The sequence below is a fragment of the Nomascus leucogenys genome, chromosome 1a, assembly GCF_006542625.1.
Source record: "Nomascus leucogenys isolate Asia chromosome 1a, Asia_NLE_v1, whole genome shotgun sequence".
NCBI lineage: Eukaryota > Metazoa > Chordata > Mammalia > Primates > Hylobatidae > Nomascus > Nomascus leucogenys.
Genome location: NC_044381.1, coordinates 15,029,544 through 15,041,204, shown reverse-complemented (window position 1 = coordinate 15,041,204; position 11,661 = coordinate 15,029,544). Strand labels below are relative to the sequence as shown.

Here is an 11,661-nt window from a genome sequence, read left to right as displayed (position 1 = left end):
GGGCGACGGGGTGGGGGCGGGGCAGCGCCGCGGTGGGGAGCCAGCGCGGGCGCCGAGCGGCTCTGGGCCGGCAGCCTCTGGAGGGCTGCAGCGGCACACGCACCCTACGCGCGCGCCCGCGCGCGCTCCCGCCAGCCCGCCCCGCAGCCCCGGGCGCGCCGCGGCCCCGCCCCGCCTGCACCCGGGCGGGTAGGGAGACGCTTTCCGCCGGCGCCCCGGGCCCCGGGGGGTGGGGATTGGGAGCCAGCCAGCGGGGCTGCAGGAGGAGGAGGAGGAGGAGGAGAGCGAAGCCAGGCGCGGGGAGGAGGTGGAGGGAGCAAGAGGCGGCGGCGGCGGCTCGGCCCGGTCCTCCCGCTCAGAGCGAGGCCACGTGCACTGGGCACCCCCGGGGAGGGCGGCAAACCGCGGCGAAGGGCCGCGCGCCGCGACTGCCTCGGGTGCGGGCCCCTGGTGGGCAGACCTGGGACGAACCCGCACCCCCTCCCTATCCGCGAACCCGGGCTCCGGGCGGGGCCGTCGGGGGCTGGGCGCCGCGCCCCCCTGGTCCGCGCCGGCGCGCCCCAACTACTTGAGCCCAAGTTCGCTCAGGTCCCCGCCTGCTCGGCCTCCCCCTTTTCCCTGCAGCCGCAGGCTCCGCGGACTGAGCCCGCCCCGGGTGCGAGTGTCGGCGCCCCAGCCCCGGCCTGGGGGCGGCCTGGGTGTGAGGGAATTTTCCACTCGTTCCTCTCTCGGGCTCAGACCGGTTCAGTGCTTCTCCCACTCGGATGTTCCCGCGGCTTAAAGAGTCCGCAGCGAGCACCGAAATACCTCTTCCAGGGCGGGTTTTCGGGGGTGTGTATGTGTGTGCTGGTGTGGGGAGGGCAGCGGAAAGAAGAGCTATTTTGGAAAAAAAAAAAAGTCATGGTTCTGTGGCACCGGTAGGATACCTTTAACAAATGAGGGAGAGGTGGGGGGAGAGAAGGAGAAGAAGGAGGAGGAGGAGGAAGGTGGGGGGCGGGGGGTGTGGAGAGGCTGGTGCAAAAGGAATGCGCGTTTGCAGGAGGAGGAGTAAAGCGATGATTGTGTAATTAAATAATAAAACAATCCTTAAGTCTGATTTGGAGAGAGCTCGAGCGGGGTCCAGAGGGTGGAACCGGTGAATTTTTCAACTTCCAAGTTTTGCAACGAAAGAAAGCAAGAGAGGGAGGGAAAAAAAAAGAGCCCAGAGCAGAAAAGAGAGGAGTTTGGAGCCGAGCGGGAGAGCGGGATTTATCATTTGGAATTTTTCAGGAGATCGTTTTGGTACCCCTGGGCTCTGGGCAGCGGCGGCAACAGCAGCCTCCACGCTCGGCCGGGTCAGACGCGGGGCGAGGCGGGCGGGCAGGCGGTCGGGCGCCGAAGACCCGGCGCGGGCGGCGGCGGCGGCGGCTGCTGCCGGGGACCACGCGCCGCGAGCCTCTTCCGCCCCAGAGATCAGCGCTCGCGCCCCCTCCCTCACCCCGGCCTCTCCCTTCTCCCCCACCCCACCCCGCCCCCACCCCGGCCCTCTCCCGCGCGCGCCCCGCCACCCGCGCGCACTCGCTCACGCTGCCCCTCGCGCACACACATGGTCGGCTCGCGGCAAAGTTTCGCCTGCGATCACCACTCCGGGATCCTGCCGCAGTGCTTGGGGCTGTAACCTTGAACTTTCCCAGCGCGGTGACACATTCTCCCCGCTCTCCCTCCCGCCCGTCCGCTCGCCCTCCTGCGCCCCCCTCCCCGCCTTTTTTGAAAAAGCATTTTACCACCAACCACCACCCCAATCCAACCCACACCGAACCTTCGCGCACCCCCTACCCCCCAACAACAACAACAACTGCAAAATAGAAAACAAATCCCCAAACCCAGGCGAAAAGCAGCCAACACCGGCGGCGGCGGCGGCCTCGGCAAGCACGGCCAGCGCGCTCGGACTGCAAGAGGGTTAAAAGTGTAGATTGGATTTCACCCCTGGAAATCTAGCACGCCGAGTGAACTTGAATCTTTGGCTATTTAAGGAGGACTGGGTCTGTTGTGAAGTTGCGGTGATCCAGCGCAGAGCCCCGTCCTGATTGATCGCATCGCGGGGCTCAGATGACTGTAAAATGAATAGATGAAATTCTTGCTTCTCGAAGATTTTCTTGGGCATCTCCGGGAAAGTGCGTTTTAAGGCGAAGTCATGATGTATTCTCCCATCTGTCTCACTCAGGTACATGTCTCGGTCGCTTTCTCGAGCTTTCTCTCTGGCCCGAAATGCCTTTGTTTTGTTTTGTTGCGGACAATTAGCGGCTTGAGTTAACCTCCGCACATCCCCGTCCCTTGGAGAAGTGGCCCGGAGTTGCAGCGGGCGTCGCGGGGCGGCGTGGGAGCCGGAGAGCGGCCCCTCGCCCACGGCCACTGCGAGCGCCCAGCCCCGCGCCCTGGGCACGGAGCGCGGGCGCTGGGCCGGGCAAGGCCGCCGGGGGTGGGCAGGGCCGGGACCTGTAAGTGCGAGGCCCCGTGCGGCCCCTCAAGTGCCCGTTGTGGTGCGGCATCCCCGCCCTGGGTGCCCGTAGCCCCTCTCAGCAGCTCGCGCGCTGAGGTGGATTCGGGCTTTGGAGGACTTTACGGGGGACTAAGCTTTTAAAAACAGCCAGTGAACTTGGGCGAGGGGACTGTAGCACGAGTCTGTGTGGGCGCCGCTGGACTCCGCTGCAGGCGGTGGGCGGGCGACGAAGCGAGTCGGAGGTTGTGGTCCGGGGACCCATTCCTTTGCTTTATTTGGGGACCTGAAACCCTGGTCCATAGTGACCCGCTACACTTTGGGGTTTCTAGTGACCGCACCACAAAGGCAGTATTTACGTTGACACGAGTCAGTTGGTCTCGGTGATTGTTAAGGAGTTTTAGAACATGTTCCTTTTGTGGAAACCTGTTCATTTGAGGATATTTGGGCGTAGCTCGTAAGGCATTTTAAGTAATGCTGGTAAAAGTAAGGTCATTTTTTTTCTACTTTGAGAATTGTCCTAAGACCTTAGGAATAATGTTATGAAATAAAACACTGGTTTTATACTTTTTAAAAACACGATTTATATCACTTTAAGCCAGACGGTCAAATAGAAAAGTGGCGAGACCGAACAGACTTACCTGCGGGCAGTTTTCATCGCTGCCCAGGGAACTAACAACTGACAAAGTAACTAAAATATCTTAGCCCAGAACTGTTATTTGAGGCAGTATTTTAAACCTCTAAAGGTATGGGGCAGCTTGTTTCAGCTTTTAGGAAGATGTGTCACCATTGGTAATTGGTAACTATTTTCTTTGACATTGCCATAAAAACTAGTCATTTAAAGAAGTGTCAGCCAGTCTTGGGCGTGTTAAAATTTTAAAAATATCTAATATCATGATGATGCATTTTTATAATGGACAAATAATTAAGATTTCAATTGTATGACAATTAGAAGCCATTGTGATTCAAAAGGACTGAGGCATTCATAAATTGTGAATGAAGATGAAAACAATGATAAGGCTTATTCAGTGATTGGATACAGTCCTGTAGCTTTTTGGCTGACACATTTTTTATTGTTTATATTTTGTTTGGCATCTGAGTATGATTAACTTAGATATGGCTATTTTCGGCAAGTAAACATGTACTTTAATTTAACAAAACTGGAAAAATGAGTTGCTGAGCTATTTGTATTTTAAAAGCCATGAATGATAATAGCCAATAAATATGATGAAACTGTTTCAGGTATAACGAATTGCCTTTACTTGTAAAAGTTACCATTAATATTACCCATCAGCTGGATATATTTTTCTCTCTTTCTGATAAGCTGTTAACTTGATATTATTTTTACACCGTGATCAAATAAAACAAATCAAAGCAAGATTTTCACTTACAGGGTATAGCATCACTTATTCTCACCTGTAAAAGATTGAATAATTGTGCATTTCTCTATATTTCTAGCATCAGCTTTTCAGAAACATTGCTAGCAATTACATTGCATTTTTAGTCTCCTCCAAATATGTATTGAAAAGTCACTAGTTTTATCTTAATTTGTATAAGTTAAAAATAATATTGCAGCATTGAGACATGGAATGTTGGGATCATATACAGCATAATCATTCAGCTATCGCATTAGTATTCAAAGATACATACTTAACAACAATAACTTGTGATGACTAATATTCTCTACTATTTTAATAATATAAGTCTAGGCTTATGTATTAAAACAAGGCCTATACCAGGGAAGGAATTTTAGCTTAAGAATTTTCACTTCACTAAGCTCCATGTGACTTTGCAGGTAATGTAGGTGTTACAAAAGTGAGGCCACATTAATAGTGTCACTTTTGTATCAGATCAGTAGTTTTGTATCACAAGAGCCTAGTAGCTGTAGAAAAACATGTCTCAGGACATGTAAATTGCAAAATAGAGTATCATTCTTAATTGGTTATAAACTTTTAAAAGTATCTCAATTGTTGCAATAAGGTATCTAGGTTTTAGAAAAAAAATCTTAATTTAAAAGGACCTACCATTAAATGTTATGTTTAGCAAAATAATATGCTACAGAATCAGCACATCAATAACCAATATTTATACACCAGTATAAATCAGATATAAAAGAAAAATTAAGAACTATCATATATGATTTCATATTTGTTTAAAAATAATGTAAATCATTAATAATATAACTTTCAATTGGCATGATGGCATTAAATATATTTTTCTTTCGTTGCTTTTAAGTTCTTTAGGTACATTTTTTGCATGATTTGTTGTTATATAGCAATGCGCCAAGAGCACCTAGTATTTACTCTTCTACCTCTATGTTGGCCTAAATTATCCATCCCTTTCATGGAAACGGAAGAAAAATAAATATGCCTAGTGGAATTAAGACTCTTTCCTTTTATATCTGAAATTTGTAACTTTGTTATTTACTTTGTCAATTTAGTTCAACTAAAGGAAGTTTTAAAAGAGAATTACTGAACATCAATGCATTTTACTAAAAATTCTGAAAGAGCAAAGTTGCATATTACCTTTGTATACAGTTGTTTGATTTTAAATCACTTATATGTTTTGCTTTTTAAAAAAATTTATGATTGCTTAATGTTATTGTAATAATTCACTGCTAGTTAGGATATTTGAAAACCTTAATCACCTTTTAAAAAATATTTTTGTATCAGGACAGTTACTATGTTCCATATTCATGTCACTCATAATCTTTAAGACTCTAGTGCTACTCAGCATTAGGCAATAGTCACACTTGGGAGATGACATTTAGGCATGTTAATACAGAAATATATGTGACTTATAGCAAACCTCAACTTACAGTCATTTTTGGAGGATACGTCCCCTTGTCAAATAAGTGCTTCACTTGAATTAACATAATAGTGAAACCTTGAATGATATCAATAAGGCAAATTGGCAGCCTGAGAAAGTTAGCTACTTTTATTTCTCAAAAAAAAAGCATGTTTTAAAACAGTATTTGCCAGCATTGACAGCAAACTCAAAGGAACGTTTAAAAACTATGTGCATTTGCTAAGAATTTTCAAATTCAACCTTCAAATTTGAATTTTGGTTGTTTAAAATAACTCATTAAAATTTTGAGCTTTCTTGCGTGATAGATTATATTTATAATCAAATATTGAAACTCAAACAAATTTAATCAAAACTGTGTTTGATGTCTTTATAAGAAAATGAAATGTCACTGAACATAGTACTTAAGGCATAAGTACTTACGTGTTACCACATGGCTTAATATTTGTAAAATAATATCGCACTTTAAAAAGCATGGCAAGGGTAAAATGAGTGAGACAGAGCCCACCCACTTCACCTCATGTGCTCTTTACATTCTCCAGGTTTTAGTTTATGAGTGCATATAAGTGTGTTTTTTAGTCATATCAATAAATCATAGTAAAAGATTATAGGAAGTGAGTTTCCAAAGCACATTTAAGTCCACATTTCCTGAGCAGGCTTTCCTTTTGCATATATTCCTAAAGGGGATAAACAAAGTTTTTGTAGTTACAGTGAAAGCTAAAAGCATGGCATCAGAAAGTGTATGGAGATAGGGAGGTCTTATCATGGGATGTGGTTGCTGTGAGCAGGGCTGCCTTCCCACACAAAGAACAGATTGTGGTTTAACTCTTTCCATGGCCTAGTTTAATGTGCTCGCATAGTAACTGAATTGTTCAAATCTCTGCTGGAAACTACTGATCGGTTTAATGATTTCCTCTATGGCATTTGGTTATGCCTCATGCTGTGATGTAATCATCAGCATTCTGTATTGTTATAAAATTTTGATTCATACTTATTCTGGTGAAGGAACACTTACAGTAATGTTAGAACACTTGATAACTACATTATTGATTGGATGGGACATGTACTCCTTCCATATCTGAAGTGCAAACAGCTAACATGTTGCAGTCTGTAGCATTAAAACTTTGAATTTCTTCTTCAAAATGCATTCATATCTATATTGGATTTTTGACACCTTCTTTGTTAAAGAGTCATTAGTTGTACTTTCATCATATTTACCTAACGGAATGAGTCAGTCTGCTGTTAAATAGAATTTATTCCACATAGATCAGGGTGATTAACATGAGTATGTAAATTCTAACTTGGGATACAATCAGAGTTATTTTGTAGTTGGGCTGACAATATAGTCAATATGATCAGAAAAGTGGTGGTGGAAGTTCTCATTTGCTTCAAATCTTGGCTTATTGCGTACATACGGTGTGCATGCACAGGACGTTAAGCTCTTTCTCTTTGAACAGTAATAGGCCTAAGCTTATAAGACAGGTTTTACCTAAATCAGGAAGTAATGAAACTGACTGCACTGGGAAGTAACTTGAAATATCTGTAGATAAAGATTATCCACCATTCCTCACTGATCCCCTCCCTTAAAAAAAGGCTTGGATGAAACAGGCAGGAAAAATGCAGGAGCCTAAAGGTAAACTACTTAATTCAAAAGATTCCTACTCTGTAATCTATGTATCAGCAAATTCACATGCACATGCATATATGCACCCATAATTCATCTACATGGCAAATGAATTGTATAGATTCCACAAAAGCAGTAACTGACCAGCAGTGTCACCCCACCACAGCATGCAGAGACACAAAGAATGTAAAGTTGGTGCCAAGTTGCCATTTTTCATTGTTCACCTCGGATTGATTTTTAAGAGGTTTAGAATAATTGCTATACTCATGTGATCGGTGAACAAATTAACGGACTCTGTGCGGCTGCGTATTCTATAGGGAAGCTGATGGAAGAACATTCATGTAATTTTTGTTTTCAAGTTTGAAAACTTCTATTTAAAAATGCAAGAGTGTGTGAGAAAGCAGGAGAGTGCAAGTGTGTGTGTGTGTGTGTGTGTGTGTGTGTGTGTGTGTGTGTTGGGAGCTGGCGTTGGTAGTGTGGGGAGAGAATGCACTGCTCAAAGTATGGAAACCTTCTGTTCAGGACACTGATATGACGAGCTGTGTCCTTTGCCCACTTTCCCTCACTGTATACCGGTTTCTCTAGTTACCACTTTTGGAATGGTGCTGTTTCAGTGTTGGAATGTTGGATGTTTGATAAGAAAATGGATCAAGTTTAATGGCGCATGCTCTTTGTGCCACCAGCAGCCTCTTGCTGAGAGCATGCTCCAAAAGCGGGAACTGTGTGGCATTACACTGAGCATCTATATGCTTTGTGTTTCTGTGCCACAGAGAAGAGAAATGAACTGTGGCATCGCTCCTGCCTTCTGAACAGCTCTACTCCGATTAAAAAAAAAATCTCACTGTGTTCTTTGTAAAATGGTACTGCATAGTGTTAGTTGGTCAATCAAATATTGAAATATTATATTAGGTGCCAAGCACCTTAGTTAGTTGCATATATTTTAAAGAATGTAGAATGCATGGCATTGGGGTGGAAACAAGGGGGATGGGGCCAGAGTGTAATACAAAATATAAACCTTATTTTCTTTATAGGAGGGAGAATTGACCTGTGAATTTTGGTGGAAAGGGGACAGCTGGGCATACTTTACTTTCTTCTTGTCCTGTTATTTTGATAATTTTAAATAAGAAAGGAATGTTATTTTCATGTATAACTTTTTGTACTGAATCGGAAACTGGTTGTGGTCTTATTTTCTTATTTTTTGAGCTTTTAAAATGAAACTGACTATGCACATCTTTTCCTCACCCCTCTGTCTTCCACAGGATGAATTTCACCCATTCATCGAGGCACTTCTTCCACATGTCCGTGCAATTGCCTATACTTGGTTCAACCTGCAGGCTCGAAAACGCAAGTACTTTAAAAAGCATGAGAAGCGAATGTCAAAGGATGAAGAAAGAGCAGTCAAAGATGAGCTTCTCAGTGAAAAGCCTGAAATCAAACAGAAGTGGGCATCCAGGCTCCTTGCCAAACTGCGCAAAGATATTCGCCAGGAGTATCGAGAGGACTTTGTGCTCACCGTAACTGGCAAGAAGCACCCGTGCTGTGTCTTATCCAATCCCGACCAGAAGGGTAAGATTAGGAGAATCGACTGCCTGCGACAGGCAGACAAAGTCTGGCGTCTGGATCTAGTCATGGTGATCCTGTTCAAAGGCATCCCCTTGGAAAGTACCGATGGAGAGCGGCTCATGAAATCCCCACATTGCACAAACCCAGCACTTTGTGTCCAGCCACATCATATCACAGTATCAGTTAAGGAGCTTGATTTGTTTTTGGCATACTACGTGCAGGAGCAAGGTAGGAGCAGATTGTTCTTTTTTCTAGCACGGCAAACACCGCCCACAAATCTCCGTAGACAGAGTATCTGGCTTGAGTTAGATGTTCCTCAAGGCCCCTAGATATCCTCCACCCTCTCTGGGTACAGTAGGGTGTCCGCTTTCACTCACATGTCTGCTGCCATGTGTGAGCCATGTAAATAGACACGGAGCTTTCATACCTGGATAGGCTTGGATATTTAAGAAAGACCACAAAGAGGTGCGTTTTCAAGTATCTTTAAAATAATACTGTTTTTCAAAGACATAGGGTAGTCTAACAAATATAGTTCATTACACTATACTTTCTGTCATAGGCTACATTTTTGCATCTAATCTGGTAATCTTTTCCTGATTTGAAAATGTAACTTTATTTAGGAATAGTCAAACCATCCTAAATAATTTTTGTATTAACCTTTTTAATTAATGAGGTAGAGGGACTTTGTTTATGAATTTAGTGTTATTGCACTGAAAATAGAACTAATGTTTACTATTACAAAATGCTTAAGATAGATAATATCAAAAAGTATATCTTACGTAGACCTAGATTTACTTAATTTTAATATTTCTGTCATCACTTTTGATTGTGCAATATTCACTGTCGATTAAATGGAATTGAGTTATTATTTAAATTATTTATAATATGTTCCCAGAGTTACTTGGGAACACTTAATAATGTTAGTTTACTTGTATGTAAATTCATAAAACTTACCGAGGAGGACAGTCGCAGCGCTACTTACAGAACAAAAACAGAAAGTGGACTGGTTACACTGGTTTAAAACAAATCTTAAAAAGAATACCGAAACCGCATACCATACCTATTATTTAAAATACCTGATAAGGAGAATGGTATAAATGTTGCCTAAATAATGAAAAAAGATGATGTTATTACTGAATATTTGAGTTAATGAAATGTTTATTATTTTTATTTTTCTTAATATATTTTCCTTAAGTAGGTAAGAATTTCTTTTCTTCAAATAAGTGCATCAAGTTATAGATGTCCTTGCATTAGCAACAATCCATAGTAAAACAATCATTTTACAAAGCAGCATACCAAAAGTAGACTGAAGTTTGAACTGTCACAGATGGTAGGTCATTTCCAAACTTGGCCTGGTGGGAGGAAAAATGGCCTGCAGATAGCCAGGTGACAGACTGTTATCTGATGTTTGTTATATAAATGTGGGACTTAATAAACTGCTATGAGCTTTATTATTCAAAAAAATCAAAATTACTTTTTTGACTCTGAATTCTAGGCACTCACTATGTGCTTTTTGTCTTGATTTTCTTGTAGCTTTGGAGATATGCTTAAGTGTCATTTTAGAATTTTTAGTCTGATTTTAAATAATTGTGTCGGACATTGCACTTTTAGAAATATTACCTTTTCCTGAAAAAATGAAACATCGCATTTAATATTTCCATGCATTTAAGAATCACAGTCCAAATAATGATGGTTTGGGGAAAAGAATATTTTTGTCCCATGTGTCCTAAAATAAAACTCAGTAACACATGACACTTATTTGATTGACAGATGTCTAGGAGGTGACACTTTAAGGTGGGCTGTATATATGTGTTGGATTGACTATAAATGTGTTGTAACTGTGTTGTGAAAGGCAAGGATGGAAGTAAAGTTTCAAAAAGTGGGTCATGTAACTTTTTAGTACAGGGAGGGAAGATTTGCAACCACTTCACTACTGCTCACATTTTAAGTTGCTTGAAGGCTAGGTTTTGAGGTGTGCCTGCCTGCATGCACATTTACTCCTGGGGCAGGGAGCCAGCTCTCTTAGTTTTGATGAACTGACAATAAAGATTTGTAAAGATAGATTGAAAAAAGAAAAAAAAATGCATAAATGCCTTCCGTGTTGCACCACTGGTCATGATAACCATAAAGTTTTAAGCAACTCGTAAGGGACCGTGGTTTTAGATAAAACATTGATTTTGTTGTTGTTTCAACAATCTCTATTGTAAGAACTTTTCATTATTTTATGTTGTGCATCTAACTTGTAACCTCTGCTACCTGCCAGTGCGTCATCTTCTCTTAACATCTGTTGGTTCTTCCTTTGAAAAACTCACATCAGGATGCTTTTGCGTTTTCCCCTTTTCAAAATTTATATATTTTTCTTTGTCAAGTGTAGGTTAATCATGTCATTTTGTAGCGCAATTGATTAAAGAAGGCAAATTTTAAAAGATAGTTCTCTAGTCAGTCAGAGGGCTGCATATCGCGAGTGATGACTTTTTATTTCTCTTCTAAGTACATGATAACTCACCTAAGTCTGTTTTATAAATCAGGTAAAGAAGTATAAAGGAAAACACGAAAGAAAAATCAGAAAAGAGAAATGTAATGTTTGCAGCAGAAAGAGCAACAAAATTACGTTTCCCCCTTTTTCTCTCTCCCCACTTCTAAATGACTGGGAGAAAAACATGAGAAAGAACAGAGAGAATGCCAAAGATGGTTGCCACTGGCACCAGGATTGGCATCAGACCCTCTTTGTTTAGCTCAGGATGCCTGTGATTTGTTAGTTGGCATCCGCATTGCAGTGTGGAGTGATGTTACAATATATTGACAATTTCCAGATCTAGAAATGTCAATAGTCCTCTTGGTTATTTATACGGGATCACATACTGCATCTCTTCTGGAAGATGAAATAAAGACCAACATGTACTAAAGTTTCATTGTTGACCAACTTCCTTTGCTTTTCTTTTTCCCTCCTTCTCTTTGGGTTCAACCCACACTTTTTTTCCTTCTTCATGCCCAGCAGCCTCATCTTTCTGAAATGTGGGAAGAGTTACTAGAGCTTTGACACAAGCTATAGTGCTACATCTGCATCTGATATGGTTTGGGGACAAATTTATGCTTTTTGAAATCATTTTTGATATATAGTTCATTAGACTTTTGCATCACATGGCCATGAGGCAGTATTTTCTTTAAAGCTAAATCTCTTTGTTATTCAGCT

The 11,661-nt window shown here is 42.5% G+C and overlaps 1 protein-coding gene across 11 annotated transcripts in view; it reads left to right on the top strand.

Annotated features, from left to right (window-relative positions):
- The first annotated feature begins 1,030 nt into the window (after positions 1-1,030).
- The window catches only part of NFIB (nuclear factor I B), a 234,496-nt gene continuing 223,865 nt past the window's right edge, over positions 1,031-11,661 (top strand). For 5 of the 11 annotated variants that reach the window (XM_030815228.1, XM_030815184.1, XM_030815144.1 and 2 more), the window contains exon 1: positions 8,129-8,696. In XM_030815228.1, the coding sequence (XP_030671088.1) occupies positions 8,129-8,696 (568 nt within the window). Of the gene's footprint in view, positions 2,204-7,613; positions 7,766-8,128; positions 8,697-11,661 lie in introns of those variants that run through there. The other 6 variants (XM_003260428.4, XM_003260429.4, XM_030815159.1 and 3 more) reach the window with 2 other exon arrangements.